Consider the following 23211-nt stretch of genomic DNA (forward strand, 5'->3'; position numbering starts at 1 on the left):
GCATTTCACAGTGACTGCATCTTACCCTGGAAAATAGGAAACTGATGTGAGTTTGACCAAGGGGAGGCCCTGGAGGCATGGGATTTAGATTTAGCTAACTAGAAAGAAATGGAAGCGTGGGGAAGGGGAATGGATCTGAAAATATTAAACCAAGCATAAAGGCACTTTCTTCTTTCCTAACTATTGCAGAGTGGAATAAATCCATCTGTAAAATAGATCTTCAATGGCTTGACTCATTTCACACTATGCAAAGGCCTGAGTAGGTTAACAAACTCATGACTGGCTTCCCACCAACCTTCCATACCTTAAGGGTATAGAATACATTTTTTTAAAAATCTCTGACCTCTGTGACCTGAAGCCCAGCTCTGCCTCCAGCACCTTCACAGAAATCCCAGCATTTACCGGAGGGACACACTCAACCCCCACATCCAATTCTGACCATTGACCTCCAGAAAAATGCAATGACAGGCTCAGAAGCGGGGGGAGAATAAGAGATGAGATAAATAGAGGTTTCAAGGTGCTGACATGTGTCCAAATTATAAGCAAAAGTAATACTAACTTTAAGCAAATTTCAAACCAGATGCTTCCTGTTAGTTTCTTATTAAATGATCTCTTTTCTTAAATGTGTGTTAACAACATTACCTATGACTACATTTCAATTTTCAACTTCATTCTGGAACTAAACAAACTAATTGGTGAGGATGTGCACAGAAAAAGGTATGTTTTGCTTTATCATATGAAAAGTATGCTTAAATTGACAATCACCTATCTTATGCATAGCATTAAAAATCATCACATTTCTAACTAACAGAAAATGCCACTCACTCTGTATGCCTTGCATTCCGATACCAGGTATATTTATTTTTAATTTTAAAATAACTCTCTTAGACTTTATCCCTCATGCATCTTATTGAAGGTTAGCTGACTTATTGGCTGCAATGGCCCTGAAGACATTCCAGTCTATCATTTATTTGCTTCTGGCATCAGTTCAGGTAATTAGGTCATTATCTTGCTGAGCTGATCTACAGTTTTTTCCTGGAAAGATGAAACATATTGGAAAAGGCAGAATTGAAGTGTGCTCTCCCGGATAAGGTGCTGAGTGAAGGGCAAAGTCTACAGAGGGTCTTGGTGTTTCTGCTTTGTCTCCTTTGTATTCAAAGGGGGAGGATATAATAGGGAGGGAAGAAGGGTTTTGACTGCAATCAGTCAAATAATGAGTGGACAAATGAGTGAACTCAGGGTCAGTGGACTGTGGAGTTTGTTTGGAAGGATCGAGGCTCAGGATACCACCACTAGAATCTACTTATGAGAGTCAATACTATATCCATACCTAGGTATGCAAAAAAATGTTCTTTCAACTTCCTACCCTTCAATTCCATGGATTCACTCACTTCTGGAGTCTTTACAGACTCTCAAGCTTGAGCTCCAAGAAAACAGGCAGAACTCTCTAAGTAAATCCCCAGTACCACTCAATCTTCTCCAGTCTTCTCCCATGGGGCTGTGATGTCATAGCAGCCCAATGGTCATTAAGATTACTAATTCCTTGACCTCAGAAGGAAACCCTTCAATTAGGCCAGTTCTCATTAGTTGGCCTTTATTTTTTTTTTCTGTTTTTGCTTATATGTGCGAGCATGTATGTGTTTGTATGTGTGTGTCTACATGTGCAATCATGTGTGTGTTTACAGAGAGAAGCCAGAGGTAGATTTGAGTCTCTTCCTCATTTGCTTCTCCACCTTACCCTTGGAGACAAGGTCTCTCACTGTCTCTGGAACTTACTGATCTGGCTGGGCTGGCTGGTCATTTGAACCCCAGATCTCCTCCTGTCCCTGCTTCCCCATCACTGGCATACAAGTGTATACCATCATGCCTGGCTTTTAAAACGTACTGGATATCCAAGCTCACTATCCTGACTGCACATCTCCCCAGCCCCTAATTGAACCACTAATTGAGCCCTTGAAAAGCAGCTGTTGCAAGCAGGGTGCTCATGCCTTTATTTTAGCCCTGTGAGACCCAAACCCTTGAAGCTAGTGACAGTCACCTGCACCTCTACTCTGCAGAACGGTGAGATATTAAACTAAAGATTTTAAGCGATGAAGTTCAAAGTTATTTGTTATGCAGCGGTAGGGAAGCAATATAGCCAGGACTCCTGATTGGCACACCTACCTGGACTCAAATCTATGATTCTTTTTCCAATATTTTTTTTATGGAAACAAATTATTAAATGCCTAAAAGGATCAAGATATAAAAAATGTGCATCTCTGTTACATTTTTAAAACTTCAGAAAGTAATTCCATCTCCTGTCTTACACTCTGAGTACAACAAGCCATAGAGACATTCAATAAATACCTACAGATGGGAAATCATGTGCCACACCAACATAATCATTTTCCAACACTCTCTTTCTGGAGGAATTGTATGTAAGTTGTAAAATATTGTCTGGTTTTTGTTTGTTTGTTTTTGTTTGTTTGATCCTCTTACTCTTCAGCTCTCTTTATCATTAAGTCTGCCATTATCTACCATTTATTCTGAGAGAGGGTCTCATGTGGCCCAGGCTGGCTTCAAATTCATTATGCAGCTGAGGGTGACCTTGAACTTCTGAGTTTCCTGCCTCCATCTCTCAAGTGCTGGGATTAGAGGCATGCCTCCTCACACCCCATTTATGTGGTGCTGAGGATGGAACCCGGGGCTCTGTGCGATGCTATGCAACCCCTCTACCAACTAGCTCTATTCCCAGCCCCCGGTGTTATTTAATTCTTAAATCAATCCAGAAAAGAAACTGGGGGATGGGAAAGGTGAGTAATGGAGTATTTGTAGGATCCGGTAGCAGAGCCACATGCCAAGGGGGCTGGGATACTTGGTGCTGAGTTTAAAGTGTGTGATGAATGGATGGTGATACAGAAGACGGGGTAGAAGAAAGGCCTTGACTGGTGAGGTAATCAGTTGGCAAATCTGCCAATAGTTCACACAAAGGATGATAAAGACCCCAATCAATCATTGTTTTTATTTTTAAACATTTTCAAAGCCCATGAAATTATTTGATTTCCTGTTTCACTGGTAGTGTACATTTTCAAATGATTCAAGTTTATTTATTAACATTGTTGATAAAAGTGAGGGGAAAGAAATGGTAAATACTTTAGGCCCATAAAATTCCCTGTATGGCCAGGCATCTCTGATGGGCTCTGAACTGGGTAAAACCACGGATGACTTTCTTGTTATTTGACCAGAGTATCTCTTGCTGTCTATCTTACTGTAACAGGGTGCTGGTGGCTGCCTAGGGGAACCCCGAGTTCTATGGTGTGGACAACAGTTGAACACTGGGAGAAACAGAAGACCGAGCTATGGAGGAAGGGGAAGCAGTAACTGTTCCCTCCTGGAGGGGAGAAGTCTAAAGCTGGGAGTTCCAGCAGGGAAGCTGGCTTGACTTCTTCATAGGCCCACTAGGGCCTCCCCTTCCTCCTCTGGGTCCTGCTTACATAACCACCCCTGTGGTCATCTTCTTCTGCTCCTTGGGAACAAGTTGACACTTCAGGGACCCACTTTCCCTTGTCGACCCGTGTCTCCCTAGCTTCCTTTTATGTCCATCACTTGTGTTGCTATAGTTATAACCTCTGCTGTTGAATTCGGTTCTTCACAGCTGCCCAGTAAGTACCTTACCACGCCATCTCCTCACCCATGACTCCTAGTGTCTTAGGTCTGTTAGTGCCCCTGGGATTCCCCGCTGCCAGTCACAGAAGCAGGTCTAAGGTCTTCTCAGCATGGATGGGCATATCAGAACTGGGTCTGCGCAAAGAGTGGGGGAGAGGGTGGGACAGTCTCTACCCAGATCTTATCAACAAGGCAGAGATAAATAACCAATATTATTTTCGACATGGAATGTCAAACCCAACAAAATCCTCTGCTCACCATTGACCCCTGGACTAATTTTTACTTGGTTCATTCCAGAGGCATGAAAGACTTTGCCCCATCTAATCTTAACACATGTGAATGGTAGATATTGGATATTATTGATGCGCCCAGACTAATGAAGTTAAGTCCAGTGTCTTTTATCTTGGGGCCAAATCAGAGAAGCCTCCCTCCCCGCCGCCCCCCCTCCTTCCTGCACTCCCCCAGCACCAGTCATTACAGTCCACTGAGTCTTGCTTTCCAAATCGTTTCTGTGGCAGCTGGCTGCTGGGAAGATGTGGGCTGCTGAAAGGAGGAAACCTGGGGTGGGCAGATGGCTCCTCTGGGCTTCTTTCCACTCCACGCTGCAGCTAAGAGCCCCGCCAAGGTAGCAAGTGTCCGTGTAATGCATTTGCAGAAGGGGCTTCTCTAAGGTGGAGCTGCAGAGCAGCTGCCTGAGATTCTGCGGCCTGAGCCCCCTGTCACACTGGCGAGGTGACAAACACACACCAGCCAGCACTCTGTCCCTCAGTGCAGTGTGACCACAGGAACTGCCTGCTGAGAGGGATCACAGCTTGGACTTTCTTTACAAAGCAAAACCCAGGGAGGCAGCCACTGTCCAATGGATGCAATAAGGATGTAAGGACGGAGGTTGGGGGGTGGGGGGTGGGGCCTAACTGGTGAGAAGCAGACAGCGTTTGTTTTTATAATTAGAATGACATCGTATTGATTTTCACATTCGTTTCTGAGCACACGAAATGTTCTAAAGATGCCTTGCAAACACCAAAGTAATATGCCCTATGTGTTATGCCAGAAGAGTCAAAAGACAGGGTTAAGTAATAGCTCAATTAAACTTTGGCTGTGTAAATAAACGCAAACACACACACGCCTACACAATCACATGCACACATACACACTCACATATTCATACACCCAGGAAGTGGTAGAACAAAATTTAAACATGGGTAATTTAGCTCTCCACACTAATGTTCTTACCCTCTCTGGGCACTGGCTCCTACCTAAGAGATTAAACTTAGCTGGATAAATTTTCAGTTGCTAAATCTCAAAGTTCATGTTCCCAGCTGTGCACCAACCCATGCAAGCACTCATGATCACACACACACAACTCCAAATTACAGTGTTGTTGGATAACTAGGGCCAAGGAGGAGAGAGTGAAGATTCAAAACTAGGCTTCACAGCAAAAACAGACATTGGGTAATAACACCAGTAATTATTATGATAAAGAAAACCAGCCTTAGACAAGGCGATACAGGAAAACCTTGCCTTGCACTCAAATGCATCCTGTTTTCCCTTTTCTAAAAGCAATCATCTCCAGGGGGTTCCATCTGCAATCTGCCACAACAAAACCAAGCAGTTCTGGGAAAAGGACACCTTGGAGAAACTGTGATTGGCAGGATGCTGCCCACTCCAGCCCACCTCTACTACGTGTGCAGTGAACGGTAAACCACAGCCCTGATGACAAGGCATCCCACATGCTATAACTTTACCACTTTACCTAGACAATGGTGACCGGGGTGAGAAACCAAGCACATTATCCTCAGAGTGATACAGTTGGTCCTGGGGCTCATCTCAACATTTGTTATTTCCTGTTATACCAATATTCACCATTGCACTCCATGAGGGACTCAAACTTAGGTACTGTAAAAAAATTTTTTCCCAGAGCCAACTTGTATACTACTTTGTTATGGCAAAGTTCGAATTTAACCACAGATTCTATAGCACTAGAACTAATATGACCGTTGATCTAGTAAACTGTGGGCCCCATGTATTCCTCAGTTTTCACTCTACACAGTTCCAAGACAAAGTGTTGAATATATTTGGAAAATATGGCCTATTAGTTTTTAGTTGACAAAGATCATTGCTCATATGTTTCCTTCTTCTTCTCCTCCTCCTCCTGTGTGTGTGTGTGTGTGTGTGTGTGTGTGTGTGTGTGTGTGTGTGTGTGGTGTGTGGTGTGCCTCCCTATGTGTATGCTCCTTTGCATAGGTGTGGATGTCTGTATGTGTATAGCTAAGATTGATGTACAGGACATTCCTCTATCATTTTTCCACTTCATTCTTCGAGACAGAGTCTGCCAATCAAATCCAGAACTCACCAATAAGGCTAGTCCTCCTAGCCATTTTGCTGGGGGTAGGGGAGGGATGGGTTGAAGAGAGAGATGCCCTGTCTCTGGCTCAAATTACAGGACAGCTGTCACACCTACTGGATAGTTACTTGGCTTACAGGGGATTTGAACTAGTTCTTGGTTGTGGGTCTTTAACCACTGTTGAGCACTTTAACCGATGAGCTATCTCCCAGCTCAGAATCTTTCTTAATTTTTTTTTAAAACACAATTCTTACCATTTCCATTGAAACTATGGAAACAAATCCCCTAGTTAGCTGGGCAGTGGTGGTGCATGCTTTTAATCCCAGCACTCAGGAGACAGAGGCAGGTGGATCTCTGTGAGTTTGAGGCTAGTCTGGGCTACCTACTGAGTTCTAGGAAAGGCTCCAAAGCTGCACAGCACAGAGAAACCCTGTCTCAAAACAAACAAACAAACAAACAAACAAAACAACAACAACAAAACACAAAACAAAAACAAAAACCAGAAACCAAAAACCAAACCAACCAAAAAACAACCAAATCTCCTAATTAGACAACAACATTGAAGACCAAAAGAGTTCTCCAGCTGGTACTAATAAATCTATTATGGAAAAGAAATTATGGGGCTGGAAATTTACTGTCTATGGTAGAAACCAATTCAGCGTTGTTTTCCCCAGCTGCCATCCTGAGCTTGGGAGCTGGCTTGAGCCTTGACACACTCCGGTCGGTCTCTCCTGCCTTCCTGTCAGCTGTCGCTTCCTCTCTCAGGTGTGCCTGTCACAATCCACCTCCTGCTTATACTTTGCTGTTTGTAATCTGCCATGTGAGAAATCAGATGGCCAGCGCTGTTAGGACTACGTGTAAATTAAAAGCCACATTCTGAGAGACAGCCAGAGATTCTCCTTCCAATGAGCACCGAGCAATCTTCTGGAAGCTGCCCTCTCTCTTCTCAGCATTTTTCTTATCTAGCTCCTGCCTGATGGTTACAGAACAGTGGCTTTCATCTGCAGGAACTGTACTGTGTCATATACAGTGAGGGGCACACCAGAGTTCAGGAAGAGACATGTGTCCCCAATACAGGGTGACACCCAGGCAGCTGCATTAGACACACCAAGGCTGCCTCAACTCCATTTTCTTACTAGTGAGATGAGAGCAGCAATCCCAAACCTCCACAGTCAGTAAAGCAGATTGAACTAAGAATGAGTTGCTATGAAGACAATATTTTTATGTGTATGAGTGATGCATTTGCTCATGTGTATGTTTGCAGGTACATGTACATGTATGTGTGCATGCATGTGGCTTGGCTGCCTGAGGTTGATTTGGGATGTCTTCCACAATTGCTCTCCACAGTTTGGGGGGGCATGCATGCCAAGGTACATACCTGGAGAACATACCCGCGGGTTTTGTGGTTGAAATCAAGTCATCAGACTTGGCGACTAATTTGCTTGTTTCCTACTGAGGCACCTCAATGCCTGTCCATTTTAGTTTTGGAGACAGAGTCTCACTGAACATGGAGTCTGTTCATTGGACTAGGCTGGCTCTCCAGGAAACCCCAGGGACCCTCCTGTCTCCACCTCCCCAGACAGGGATTACAACTGTATGCCACACCCTGACATTTCTTACGTGGGCTCTGGAAATAGAACCCCTGGCCCTCATGCTTGTACAGCAGGCACTTTACTGGATGAACTATCCCAACACTCTCTGTTAAGAACAATCATTATGTCTCACGTATGTTACCCACAGCTGTCTATTGCCTGTTTCTGTTTTATTGAATAAAGTTTTGTTGAAACACAGCCTTGCCCATACTTTAAGTATTGTATACAGATTCTCTGGAGTTACAAGGGCAATTTCAGAAGTCACAGGAGAAACCATAAGGCCCCAAAGCTGAATATATTTACAATCCAACCCTGTGCTGAAAAACTACTGAACCATCCCATCAAGAAATGTTTTATCTTTCAGCAAATGAGATTTCATTTTCCCCCACAAAAAGTAATTAAGTGGCTCGATACGGACTATGTTCTAACAGTAGCACGAGTTGATCAGGAAACATTCAGGAATAAAAATAACCATTACATTTACAGCACATAAGAAATTCAATGTATAGGTTTCTGCCCTGCAAATCTGTTACTGTAAACAGGAAAGCCCTCAGAAATACGCCATACTTAATGTGTAAAAGGGATAATTAGCTCAGCGCTGAAAATTATTCCTGGTGTGCATGTAGGGGAAGAGTCAGTAATGCATTACTTCTATTGTGTCAGCCATGCAGCAGTGAGACCCGGAGTCCTCAGTTGCCAAACACGCTGTGGGAGCACAAATATTAATCAAAATGACATCTCCAATTTTTCCCCTTCCTAATCAGGCCTAAACATCACGGGACATCCAGCAGATCAATAAGTAAAACTGGAAGCCCTCAGCACTCGATGCTGTAGCTTTCTGCCCTCAGCCTGGACAAGAGCCTTCAGTGTTAACCAACAATCCCCTATTTTGGTCATCCATGAGGTGAGCATGCCCACCTATGACCCCAGAGCATCACCCAGACATGCATCCAGCCATGCCACCTGTCACAGAAAGAAAGACCGCATACGGTTTCAGCATGAAATCGGCATGGGAGTGTAGCCCTAGAATATGTCTTTTCATTCTGGGGGGCGGGGAGGGGGGGCTTTCCTTGATTTCCTATCCCACTGACACTTGCTATTCCCCCCCTCCTCTGGGCTTTGGAGGTGTGTGGGTGCTGGGAAATGTCTGACTCACTTTAGTCAATTGATTCTTCCTTTGTGTCTCGGAGGAGGTTGAATACTGGAACAAAGAACACATCCAGTCACGTGACTCGAACCCTGTGGAGTGAATTGCGCAGCCATGGGCAAGGGGACAAAGGCCCAGAAAAACTCCTGGAGTCTGAAAAAGCATTGTCCTTCCTCTGAGGAGGCATCAGCTTCTGGACCCTGTGGGATGTGTGGAGCAGAAAGCTCAGGGCTGCTTCCAGCCAGGCAGCAGCTGGGGAGGAGCTGTGGATGCTGGGAACTCCATCCTCCAGCCACTGAGGCCCAGGGACGTTTGTGACTCCACTCATCCATCCATTCATTAGTTCATTTTGCTGTGTGCCAGGCACATCAGTGAGCAGGCATATTCTATTTTTTAGGCTCCTCTTAAAGAGTTTTGGTCTTAGCCAGTGTTCCCTGCTCCCTGACGACATGAAACTGCACGTGGGAAACCTTCCTGACTCCAGATCTTTCCACCTTTATATAAAAAAAAGAATACAATGAAGAAATAAAGCATGAGAAAGATGATGATGGTACCATGTTAGCCAGCTGATGTCCAGCTTGGGAAGAGGAAAATAATCCCTTAAGTCTTAAGCAAATGGGGCTGGAGAGATGGCTCAGAAGTTAGGGTCACTGTCTCCTAGAGTACCTGGGTTTGATTTCCAGCACCTTCCTTCATGGCAGTTTAAAACCATCTACAACACTAGTGCCCAGGGATCTGACACCCTCTTCTGATACCCACAGACACGTGGTACAAGGCATATACACAGGCAAAACACCCGTACGCCTAAAATGAGTCTACATAAACCTCAAAGGAAGAAAAAGAACTGCAGAGATTAAAAACAACCTTCAACAAAGCTAATGCCAGACACAAGGCTAAAGGAAATTAGGTAAACTTAGTTTAAAGGAGGTTAGAGGTCTGATGAGCATTAGGATAGAATTTGAGAAAAGGAAGGGTTTTGTTACCCATATGAAGACTCAGATAGATATATAAATAATACTACTTTCCTAGGTTGAATTGATATTGTTTTTTGTTTGTTTGTTAGTTTGCTTTTAAAGGACAACAGCGTAGTTAACAAAGGATAAATAACCTCGTTTGGAACACACATCCCGTAGGTTAATTTGGCAGCAAACATGTGTTTACTTGATACAACACTTCTACAGAAACAATATTCATAGCCAATTCTAAGAGACTCATGAATTAAAATATGTTCTCTCCATGACAGCCACTACACTGATCATTGTCCACTGGACAGTCCAGCCCATCCATTCCTACCACCTGTGTCCGGCTCTGTGCTCACTGAGGCTGATGCCAAAAACCAGCCCCATCACCTCTGATGTCTAGTGTGATTAAACAATGAAGGCGGTCGTTAGGAGGATGAGAACCGCTTTGTGACTTTCCTTCCTTCGACTCTGCATGTCTGCCCGGAGCATCCCCTGAACTTCCTGGTTTTCAGTTGCCTTCTGGCTCTTTCTGCTTCATTTATCAGGAGTGGGGGAGGAGGTTCCTGTTGTTGCCCATGCCCATGTGCTAGGGAACTCATCACTCATCCCCTCACCCCGACCCACACATTTACAACTATTCCATTCATGAATTTCTCATCATTTCACAAATATGAGTTGGATTCAGCTTCCTGCTAGGACTATGATTGAAATGTAATGCATACATCTATTTGTAGACATGGGAATGTGCACAGCAGTAAGGTGATAACATTTATACCATGCATGTTCTGAGGGTGAGGTGGAATTGTTTCTTTTCATTTTATAGTAGAACCATGAACATTTGCGAGTGACCTCATAGTTCTCCATTTGTGCTAGATTCTATTATCTATGAAAAATAGGCTTGGTCCTCAAGTATCCCCACCTAAACATGCAGCTGCATGCATGAATAAGCACTTGTGTTTCACAGAAAAGGGCTTCACAGCAGCAGTTAAGATGTGTTTATAGTCTTTGATGATGATGATGATGATCTGGTTAATATTACTAATGACTTTCTGCTTGTTTTCCAATATGAGAAGTATTATTTGATTTAATCCTGTATGATTACATCTATTCCAGAGACAAGAGGACTGCCTTGCAAATAAGTCACATGATTTGCCCATGGCCAGTAGCTCGCTCTTCCCTACCAGGTCTTGGAGGCAGTCAATATTTTAAAAATCTCTTCTACCCACTATATTCAGCTATCACTCAGATCCATAGATTTCACACAGATTTTTAAAATTTTCCTGATTGGAGCTGAAAAGATAGCTCAGTAGTTAGGAGCCTTGGCCGCCCTTGCAGAAGGTCTGACTTCAATTTCCAGCACCCATGGGGTGGCTCACAACTAGAGCTCCAGTCCCTGGGGATCCGATGCCTTCTTCTAGCCTCCTCCAGTACTAAATGTACATGATGCACAAGCATATGCTTAGGCATAACACACATAAAATAAAAGCAAAAAATAACTATAGAATAAAAATAATCCTAATTTTGGATTTACTGTGTGAAGTGTCACTGAAGACCTAGAACTGTCTCCCACTTGTTAGCTGTGCGATCTTGCGTATTTACACAGCAGGTATGGCAGGTCCCATCAACACATCTACTGCACAAGTTGTGAGAATAAAATGAGAAAATGAACATTGAAGCCGCCCAAGCTGTTAAACGTGGTCCAAAGGCAGGGCAGCATCAGGAGCCTCTGGAAACTCCAGTGTACAAATCACCATCATTAGCCTGTGACAGTCAAAGGGGGAGAAAATGGCAATTATTTTGGCAAAGTGTAAGTCGAAACTGTATTAGGAACTACCCAGTCTGTGAACAACACCCAGCCTAAAACCACCACTGTTTGATCAATAAAAAAATATGCACTAGATCCCGTGGAACACACTCCCAAGAGGGCCGGGCTAACTCCTATGCAGTAATTACACCTCCCTTCTTTGGTATGTTCCCAGCCCTTTCTGAAATGTGTTATTTATTCTGTCTTCAGACATCTAATCAAACTTGAAAAGAAAAAGAAAATCCCGTCAATGTTCCAAACACACAACTCTGTGGTGTGATATCAAAAAAGTTCAGTTGAACTGCTGAGTCTACAGTTTCCCTGACTCAAGTTTTTGGGAGTTTTTATAATTAATTATATTCCATTATTACTGATCATCAATTAGCTCAAAATGTTGCTGAGTTGGTGACTATGCTGAAGAAGGCAGAATTTAATGATAATTTGAGACCAGTAGGACACTAAATTTCTCTCTTGTTAATAATTAAAGTAGATAACTTATGTTTTTATTTATAGCTTCCAGAAATATCCGGCTCATTCCTGAGCGCTGCCCTGTCAGCTAATCATCAGCTGGTCAGGATCTGACTTAGGCCACTGTGTTTTATTTCCCACACTTCCACTGCAGCTATAAATGTAGCCCAACCCAAAGTGAAAACAACTGAGGTCATTGCCATGTGACTTATGGAACTTTCCACCTGGACAAATGCTTGCCCACCGACAGACAGATAAAGGATAACCAGGGTTAACCTTTCTGATTACCTGTTTCAATTTCCCAGATGTAAACAGAGTCGTCTGCACAACCAACAATTAGAAAGTTCTCCACTGGGTGCCATCTGATGGTTCTCACAGGAAAGAGGTGCTTCCGGGCACGCAGGAGGCACTGTCTCCCTTCCAGGTGAAGGAGAGCCACAGAGTGGTCGCCACACACACAGCAGAGTATCTGACCGTCACTAACCTGAAGAAGAACAACAGGCTTACGTAAGTGAAAAGCCATATGCTACCTGATGAGAGAACTCCCCCCCCCCCTCTCTCTCTCACACACACACACACACACACACTATTCTGTTGCAGCTATTTCCAAAAGTGCATTTCTCCATTAAACAGAACTTCTTCAGGGGGCACTCATGAATCAGCTGTAGACAGGGCAGAGTTTAAACTCACCAACCCACCAGGAAGGTCAGGAGACAGGAGTGAAAGGGACAGAGCACAGCCAGATCCTCTCAGAAGATAGTGAAGGGTTCCCATCACTCAGCAGATGCCGGCAGCAATGCTGATGTCGGAAACCGGGCAGAACACAATAAACCCCAGAACTCATTTGTCACCACAAAAAGAAGCTATTTGTGGACACGAACTTAGGCCCAAGGGTATCGAGAGCTGAGACTTTCCACTTAAAGCCTCAGAATGTGATTTGGTTCGGTTCCCAGAACTCCACAGATTCTAATCCAAACAGGAAACCTAGTGTAGACACTATCTAAAACAGGGCAGCTTTAGATGGCTCCTGCTGAATGTGCTCCTTCAAAAATGCAAGGACACAAGGAACTTTGCAGGACAGCAGTCCTGGAGACATTTGTCAAAGTCATCAGTGGTCACCTTCACCACCCAACCTGGGAAACTAACTGATAAAATGAAACAATTAAACAAAGTTAATAAGTGAGCTGGGATGTAGTAGTGAAGGACACTTGCCTAGCAGGCACACAGCCCTGAACTCAATCCTTAGCACCACATAGGGGCTGCTAACCCATCCAGAACAACAGCTCCAGTGCTGATGGCTAATCGCTGTGTGGGCATTGGACAGCATGTCCCTCCCCACTGCCAATTTTAAGGAGACTAAAGGAATACTGAGCAGAAAAATAAAATCACAAAATGACAGATGTGATAAAGATGGAGGCTAGACTTTAGAATGGGTCAGATGTCATAGCTCCCAGACATCCTACCTTGTGGAGAACAGGTATACTCCGCAGCTTCTAGAATGTGAAGCTCCATGTGATCCAGAAACACACACACACACACACACACACACACACACACAGAGAGAGAGAGAGAGAGAGAGAGAGAGAGAGAGAGAGAGAGAGAGAGAGAGAGAAACACACACAGATACAAACACAGACATACAGAGACATGCAAACAGACACAGATACACACACAGACATGCATGCATAGACATACAGGCACATATGTGTGCACATACACAACATACATACACCCCACATACATATAAACACACACATAAACACAAAAATATAAATCGAATGGTCATGAGTGATCACAGGTTAGATGACCCACACCAAGTTGATCCAACCCTGCTTTCTAAACATTTGAAAGCTAGAAGATAAAATAATTCATAGGAAAAGAGAGGGAGAACTGCAGAATAGCATACTTTTGGAGGCAGAAACAATATTTCTGAATTCATAGTTTAATTTCTATTGAACCCATACTGAGGCCCACTGCTCACAGGGGTGAGACAGACTTGGACTTCTGTCGTGGAGCAGAAAAAAGGATTGAAAGGGAGAGACACTCAGGAATAAAATATAATATATTCCACAGTATTCCAATTGTCAACATGGAAGTTTCTGGAACAGCATTTCACTGTTTAGTTTAATACTTTGTGATCAAGAAATATATCTTATCACCAAATGCAGTGTCAATTTCTCCACATTTAAACTATATGGACATAATTTTATAAGTCAATCTAACTCAAACACCTTATCTATATTGCCACAGGCTTTTTTTTTTCTCGAAATCTAGTTCACATTTTAACAAAGACCCCAGTTCTTTTGTTAGCTGCATTTAAGTTGTTGTCTCATGAGAAGATAAGCACTATCATTATTTTGTTTTCCCCATCAGGGTAGATTGATGCTCATAAATTCAATATTTATCAAATGTTCACCCAGTATTTGTTAAGGAAATCAAAGCTAAACTTTAATTTATAGATTTCTACATTCTTTGACTTGTTTTTGTATAATCTTTGAATTTATTTTAAAATTCCATACTAAAGATTAAGACAGAACTAGGGAGAAAACAAAATTTAATGTGTCATTAAGAGGATTTTATAAAGCTTTAATTGACCCAATGTTTACTTTAGAAACACTGTGTTTCTAAAAAGCTGGGCATAAACACAGTTTGTGTTTCTAAAGTGGGAATATAGGGTTTTATTGTTTGCTTTTTAAATTATGTGTTATATTTTACTTTCTTTTTTCTTTTTTTTCTTTTTTTTTCTTTTCTTTTTCTTTTTCTTTTTTTTTTTTTTTTTTTTTTTTGGTTTTTCGAGACAGGGTTTCTCTGTGTAGCTTTGGAGACTGTCCTGGAACTCGCTCTATAGACCAGGCTGGCCTTGAACTCACAGAGCTTTACCTGCCTCTGCCTCCCAAGTGCTGGGATTAAAGGCCTGTGCCACCACCACACAGCTGTGTTATGTTTTACTTTTTATGTTCACTTACTTTCAAGTTCTCTGGTGACATCAAAAGTCTTGTTACTGGACCAGCTTCCAAAAAGAATGTGTGCAGAATTTCTTCCCTAAAAATATCCCACAGGATCACACAGGAGCCTTGATCCCCAGATACCAGCCAACTTTCATCTAATTTTGAAGCAAGCCCGTGAGGGTAAAGTAATGAAGTCACGCTCTGGTGATGGCCTCTGAGAAGTGTATGACAGGGGGAATCTGGAAAGTGGTCAGACACCAAGTAGCACAAAATTATTTTAAAGGTAATTCTAAGATTTTTGTTTCACACATTTTTAACATATGCACACAGTTGGCTAAGGAAACTATTCTATTCAGCAGCCATTTCAAAAAGCAAAAGGCCTCCTCTGAAGCTAGACCAAGCTTTGAATGAGGCGGGAAGCTTGGTTATTCAAATCTCCTGTTTGCTGATGGCTGTTGACATGCTATAACATGAAGGGCCTAGTCACTGACTCCCTCTTCACATGAGCAGCCAAGTTAAACCTAACAGAAAAGAAAAGCAAATGTCAAAGAATGTTTTGCTACAAAAGGTTTTTGAAATTATCAACTTCTACTTCTTCGTTGCTTACAGATAAAGTATCCCAGGCTCAAATAGGTCATCCAATTCCTTCTGTCAAAAGCTACGCACAATGTGTAAGGTTTGCTGCTGACAGAATCTTCCCTTTATCTGGGAGTCAGTCACTTCCTACCTCTGCTGCCACAGATGTGGACATCTGATCCTTTCTTCTGACTCACAGAGTCTACCCACCTCTTCAAGATACGAGTAATGACCACCCTCACTTTGGACAGACTGTTGGATGAAATGAATATATTCTCAGCACAATGCCTGGAGAGCACATGGACATGTGGGCAAGTGGCTTTCAAACCAGATGTAAACTAGAATTCAGGCCTGCTGCTAGGCTGCTTCCCTTGCTGCTAGGCTGCTTCCCTTGCTGCTAGGCTGCTTCCCTTGCTGCTAGCCCCTGCCACTCCTTTCACTGATATCCACATTCTCCAAACTTGAGAAGGCCATTTGCCACTCCCTTTATCCGAACTGAAATGGAATCTTCTCAAAAACCTGTTATTTTGTTCTGCTTCATATTCTGGCCTTAGCAAGCTGTAATGAATGTTAGTTCAGAAGCTGTCAGTCAAGGCTTCTGTTTATTTTCTTGATATTAGGATAAATCGGCCTAGATTAAAATGTTTACTGTCCACCATTTTCTCTGACTTTTAATGGCAGCTGTTTACCTACTTGTTATCACTTCTGGCATCACTGCTGTTTACCCCACTGTTGTCAACTACAGGTCTCTCACAAAGTGTGGTGAAAGAATGGGAACTAGATAAGGATGCTTTAATTGAAAACTGTATAAAAACAAAACAACAACAACAAAACATAGGATGTGTAAGATTTGCTCCCCACCACTGCAGGGAAAGAATAAGGAAGTTCATTTGCAGGATCCCACAGTAGAATGCTGATCTAGAATGCATGATGCCCTAAGCTGAACCTCTCAAATAGGAAAAGGCGGGGGGGGAGCCACAGGCATTTATTATTATTATTTTTTTTTAATGTATATCCTAAAATCTCCATTCCCTCTTATCTTCCCTCCCCATATATGACAACTCATTGTATAATAACATTTGTTTAGTGGGTATCAGTTGTCATAATGCACAGAGATGAATAAGAACACAAACTTCATTACAAGGAAATAAAAATAAATATAGAAAGATATCATTTTATTCCTCATTGGTAAAGATCTAAATGTTTTAAAAATGTAAAAGCTGATTAATATTTGGGGGAATATTTGCAATTTCACAGGTTATTATTGGGTATTCATGTATATTCTGAGATAAGTTCTTTATGGAGCCATCCAGATAGCTTAATTTTCAAAATCAAAATCACAAACTAATATTGATTCAAGGATAATCAATTCCAAATCTTTCATAGTAGCTAAAGGCTGGAAAATTTAAGCATCAATTAACAGAAAGGTTTTCAACCTAAATTTTGATTCTTATTTGTCATTTAAAATGAGCTCATGAAAGATGAGCACCAAAAATATTTTATTAATATTTATTTAATAATAACTCAGCATGGCATCTATTTTGGTAATATAATTAAAACACTGCACGCAGTGTGTTGGTGTTGCTATGTGTGTATGTGTGTGTATGTGTGTGTGTGTGTGTGTGTGTGTGCTTGCATATGCACACATACACATACGATTTCAGGAAATATAATGAAACTACTATGTACAGTGGCCTTTCAAGTGGGAATACAATTCTCTGCAGGGACAGTACCACTCTCTGCTTGAGTCTTCACAAGCCTATGTGCATGCTTAATTTAGTATTAAATTATGCACAAATTTATCTGCAAATGCCACCAAAGGCCTGAGGCCTCTGAATCATTTTTGTATAGCTTGTAGAAGATTAGATAAATTAAGTAAATAAGGCAAAGGAAAATTCAGTCACCTTTCAATAAAGAGTCCCCTTCTAGAAGTCCTGCTTTGGCAGCATTCAGAGCCTTAGTGATGAAAATAGTCCCGTCCTCACAGCCACAGATGAGTTTATCAAGATTTGGAATGTACTCTGATGAGGTGATGGTTGCTGTCATCCCCATCTCATCTCTGGACCCAGAGAAATGGTCTGCAATGCTCTGTGACACGGTTTGATGCTTATCAAAATTGTCCTGAAGAGTCCAGGTGGTGGTTATTGGTATTTCTGAAAGGAGCACATGCGAACAGAAAACTTGGTGTATTTATTCAGAATAGATGTGAAAAATATGGTAATGATGTCACCTTTTCAGAAGTCTGAACCCAGTAGAAAGGCTCAGTTACATTCAGAACACTGGTCAATATCTCTTGGGATCCTCAACTGAAGGTCGTTTGAATTATGTTGGTTATATTTGTGTATTAGATCCACAAACTTAAATTATATCTGTTTTTCTGTCGGTATTACACCCCCAGTCACTTGACAGAATGTCTCACAAGAGAACCGTAAAGAAGGAAGGGTTTATTTTTAGCTCAGAGTTCAAGAGCACAGTCCACCATGGTGGGGAAGTCACTGCTATGGGAGCTCCAGGCAGTGCTCACATTGCAGCTGTACTTAGGGAACAAAGAGAGAGAGGAATGTGGTGCTCAGCTTGCTCTGTCCCTTTAATTCAGTTCAGGACTCCAGCCTACAGGACGGTGCTGCCCGCATCTGAGGTCCTTCCTCCCACCTTAGATGACCTGGTCTGGAGACTCTTCACAGACATGCTCAGAGGTGTGTCTCCTAGGTGACTCTCAACCTTGTCAGGTCAGCAGTCTTTAATTACCACAGTATCTAACGGAGGACAAGGGTCTGTGAAGACTCTTCACTGTTCTTGTTTGTAGTCCCACATGACTCCATGCTAAGGTTTCTGAATTAATCACAAATTAGTTTTCAGATAACAAGATCAGAATCTGAAACTGTGGGGGCTAGAGAAATGGATCTGCAGTTAAGAGCATGTATTGCTCAGCCAGAAGACCCAAGTTCAATCCACAGCACCCACATCAGGTAGCTCACAACTACCTCTAACACAACTCCAGAGGGGATCAGAAACCACTGGCTTCTGTGGTAACCTGCAACTCATGTGCACACACTCACAACAGACATATGCACAAAATTAAAAATAAAGAAAGAAATGGAAAGTGGCAAGCTGGGCATATGGGGCACAGCCTTAATTCCAGTACTTGGGAGGAGGAAGCAGGAAGATCTCTATGAGTTTGAGTTCAAGGCCAGCCTAGTCTACCTAATGAGACACTGTATTGCAGGGGGCGGGAAGGACCCAAAACTATCTTACCTCTAGGAGAGCCATCAAACTTAGATATGGGGACATCTGGGATATGCCACAGTGTAATTCTTCCTGAGACTTCTCCAGAGAATAGTACCTTGTAAAAAGGCTCCTTCCGTTCATTCATGTAGCCCATGACGAAATGCAGGCCCTGTAAAAGAAAGCATGAGATCACTGGCTAAGCTTCAGAGAGTTGACACAAATGTCTAACCTGGGGTATACTGTGTGTGTGTGTGTGTGTGTGTGTGTGTGTGTGTGTCCCTTCATGAAGGCATTACCAGTAAGGGCTATACATGTGGTGATATTGTGTTCCCCAAAATATTGTGCACCCTAATAAACTTATCTGGGGTCAGAGAACAGAACAGCCACTAGATATAGAGGCCAGAAAATGGTGGCACACACACCTTTAATCCTAGCATTCCAGAGACAGAGATCTGCCTGGATCTCTGTGAGTTCAAGGCCACACTGGAAACAGCCAGGCATGGTGACACTCGCCTTTAATCCCAAGAAGTAATGGCAGGAGGCATAAAGGTATTTAAGGTGTGAGGACGAGGAACTAGAGCTGGTTAAGCTTTTAGGTTTTTGAGCAGCATAGTTCAGCTGAGAGGCATCCAGTCTGAGGAAACAGGATCGGCTGAGGAACTGGTGAGGTGAGGTAGCTGTGGCTTGTTCTGCTTCTCTGATCTTCCAGCATTCACCCCAATACCTGGCTTCAGGTTTGATGTTATTAATAAGACCTGTTAAGATTCGTGCTACATATACATGTGTAGATAAAAGAAAGTCTCTTCCACATGCTGACTTTGTGCTGTTCTGTGTTGTTATGGAATATATGAAGAAAACAAGAGAAAAGGGCTTAGGTTAACCATGATGATGGAGACAGCAGTGGGCTGTCTTAGTCTCAGAACTTGGAATCAGGATCCTGTGTGTTCGTGGTGATGACTGCTCACCGAAGGTCAACAGTCTTTCTCAGTTGCTTCAGATCTACTAGTCAGTTACATCAGCATGAGAATATACAGATATATTCATTCATGCAGTCCTTGAGGTCCTTTTCCTGGTTCTAAGGACTCATCAGACCCATTGTAAAATTAAATCACCCATGTTTAAAACCTTGGACTTCATCCCTCCAAATGTCAGTTTCGAAATGGCCTCCTGGCGGCAGCTGAAGGCATGAGGTGTTTTATATGCTGATAAATGATAACATTTCAACACATGTTAGCTATCACCATCATCATCATTCTTAGTTTGTACACACATGCCCACCTCGGACCTGCAGCTTTCTTCCATGTCAGCTGAGATTTGCAGAGTGCCAGGGTCCCCTCCAGGAGACATAGAACCCAATCAGCAGATAGGTTCACAGTGAGAACCAATGGGAACCCTCAAAAAGGCCAAAACAGATGTAACTTCATGATAGGGCTCCAAATGTTGACCATGGCCGATGTCATATGGTTACAGAATGTTCTTTTCTAGACTTACTGTGATCAAATTCCCCAAATTAGACTATTCTATTTATAGTCCCCTAGCTTCTAGGGGGACTTAAAATATGGGGTCAGGAGCAGAGAATCATGGCTATCTAAGGAAGACTCATTGGCAAAAGACCCATCTGTTTACGGGTTCATACTCAGAGAGACAAAGCTAGGTAACTTTCCATTTAAAATTTATTTTATTTTTTGTGTTTGAGTGTTTATCTTCATATATATCTGTGCACCATGTGTGTATAGTGCCTGTGGACCAGAAGAACAGGCCCCCCAGAACTGGAGTTACAGATAGTTATGAACCACCATGTGGGTGCAGAGAACTGACCCAGGTCCTCTAGAAGAGCTGCCGATGCTCTTAACTAATAAGCCATTTCTCCATCCCCAACTTCGCAATTTTAAAACAGTGGCTATATATAGCTTTGATATTTGCTTGTTTGGGTAGAAATCCATGAGTGGCATTAGGTTTCTGTGGAAAACCATGTTGGTAAAAATTCACACTGGAGCCAAAGGGAGGAAAGCAGCAGATCCTACAAAAGAATGAAATGCCTTTCTGAGTGGGCTGCAACACTGCTTTGTGACAAGGCTTCGCTGCTGCCCCTGAAGGATTTTGGAGATGTCCCCTGATGCATGCTGTAATTCTGAGGTTTTTCATTGTTTTGTTTTAACTGCCCCAGCAGCACCTGGAGCTCCCAGTTTGGGCTGAGAGATTTTTAACCACACTTTAGCAACAAAACATTAAAAGGACATCCTGACTGTGGGGCTTCCAAGAGCTCTGCTGCCTCGTTAAGCAAATCATCATCCTGGACATAGTTGCACACTTTCATGTGGAAATGTCACTAAAATAAAAGTCTTCCTCTTCATAAAGTACCTTTTTGGACAATTAATTGATGACTGATTCTACGGGTTAAAATTAATTTTGAAAAAGATCCCTGGAATAAAACAGCTGCTTAGATTTCAGATGTGGTCAGCTGTCAAAGGTATAGTTCAGCCAGGTAGGAAGCTCACAATTATAGTCTCCACGTTCTGCCAGCAACCTTCATTACCTTAATCACACTCGTTTGAAGAAGGAATTTACTCACAAGAATCCATAAGTACGTGTGAAAATGACCTTGATGGATAGTCAAGTTTGTTTGTTTGTTTTTTAAGTATCAAAACCCTTTCATAAAGTTTGAGAATTGGTGTAGGTATATCAAAATGTTAAGAATGGAACAGAGCAAAAGAAAAACCTGGGATGTGTGTACTTGTGTATAAGAGAATCCACACACTAAAATTCCAATAACTGGTGCATCTAGGTAAAGGAGAAGTAAGTGTTAATCGTACCAATTCTTACAACTTATCAACAACTGAAACATTCCTAGCTACAGTAGGCAAACAGTTGATATTTAAGGTGGCAAAATCAGAATTTTTCTATCTTCTTTATTTTCTCCCACACTAGTAACTTCCCTATAATGAATAGGCATTGTTTTATTAACCAACAGTTCTTAAGGGTGACATTTTCTCCTCAGTAGCTGTTAACACTCGAAGGTGATTTTCTCATTAACAACTTGATCTGATGCTTTGGTTTCATTTTTGCAAGCCTGGGTCTATTACAAAGCAAGAAGCAGGCTTGAGGCCGCTTTTCTTCTCTTACCTTATTTTTCTCCACAGAAGTGGAGCACAGTAAGTGAGGGTAGATGGTCTCCTTAAGGACTCCTCCATCAGCGGGGCATGTGCATTTGGAAAGCCCACTGCGTAGGGAAAATTGGAAACAAAATTTAGAAACTTAGGGTCCTTTATTTGCTCCCACCACCACCACCACCACCACCCCCCTTCCACTTTCAAAAGCCGGATGGCACCATTCGAGTTTCTCCACTCTAGTTAGAAATTGTTGGGTTAATAATGACGAGTGACTTTTTGAAAGCCCCGCACCAGCTGTACAAGTTCTACATGGCTAATCTCATGCCTTCAACCCCTGCTGTGCAGTACAAAGGCAGAGGCCTCGCAAGCCCGGAGTAAATCTTCCAGTGCCAAAGTTGTTTTGTTCTGGGTTTTGATCAGGGGCTGCATGCAGAGGCTTTTCCATAATAAACCTCCCCAAGTTCATTTTCTACCTGAATGTTCTGAACGCCGCTCCCATCTGAGCCCACCTGTTCAGCAGCTGATAGATGTGACTGTGACCATCTTCTGTCCAAACAAGGACCCTGTGAGCTGCAAGCACCTCTCCACCAGCAAAGAGCTGCCCGTCTCTACTGACTTCAGTCCACAGAAGGGAAAAGTCACAATAGTCATAAACCTGCAGGGCATGGCAGAGGCACATTAATAAAGCCTGGAAATAGAGTCTGCCAGGAGGATTAGCAATAATTATGCTTATCAAGACTACGATAGACTTAACGCTACAGCCTATTAAACATTAAAAGCAAGCATACTGTGTTCATGGCTTAAGATAATGTTTTGTGATTTACTAGTATTCACTCAGAACTATTCTTTCCCATTTCTCCTAAGGTAGGTGGCAGTGGATAAAGTTATTTGGCTGGCTTGTTCTATCATGTCCTGTTAAGCATAGAAGCCCAAATCCTACATTTTTAAATAGTTTTATTCTCTCCATATGAGTACTCCCAGTATAGCACTTAAAAATTCCTTATACATAAAATGTTTGTGTAGCAGAAATCCTTAGTTAGTTTGCATACTTTAAATCTTTAGCAAAAATATATCATTATGGCACAAGTCAGATAGACTTCTGTTAGCAGTTATGGGAAACAATGTAACTAAGGATGCCATTGGATGATAATTTAGCTTTTCTTTACTCTTGGAGAGATCATTGACTATATTCTAAAGAAGAAAAAGAATACTCCCTAAAAATATAGCAGTAGTACAACAGAAAAAAACAACAACCAGAAATAAGATCTATCTATGTAAGTGGCAAGTATTAGCTTTCTAAAAGTAAAATACATCGCTTTTGAAAATAACATGAAAATTCATTTCCTTTTTTAATAATTTGTTTTTATTTTATGTGTATGTTTGTCTG

At 42.2% G+C, this 23211-nt stretch overlaps 1 protein-coding gene across 1 annotated transcript in view; it reads right to left on the reverse strand.

The window, feature by feature from the left end:
• Positions 1–23211, reverse strand: part of Wdr72 (WD repeat domain 72) — a 173945-nt gene that overhangs the window by 114222 nt on the left and 36512 nt on the right. Inside the window, exons 8-13 of the mRNA XM_028865236.2 lie at positions 22334–22479; positions 21838–21934; positions 18742–18883; positions 17391–17639; positions 14929–15149; positions 12251–12446 (exon numbers count right to left, since the gene is read on the reverse strand). Coding sequence (XP_028721069.1) covers positions 12251–12446; positions 14929–15149; positions 17391–17639; positions 18742–18883; positions 21838–21934; positions 22334–22479 — 1051 coding nt within the window. The remainder of the gene's footprint in view (positions 1–12250; positions 12447–14928; positions 15150–17390; positions 17640–18741; positions 18884–21837; positions 21935–22333; positions 22480–23211) is intronic.

The sequence above is a fragment of the Peromyscus leucopus genome, chromosome 14, assembly GCF_004664715.2.
Source record: "Peromyscus leucopus breed LL Stock chromosome 14, UCI_PerLeu_2.1, whole genome shotgun sequence".
Lineage (NCBI taxonomy): Eukaryota > Metazoa > Chordata > Mammalia > Rodentia > Cricetidae > Peromyscus > Peromyscus leucopus.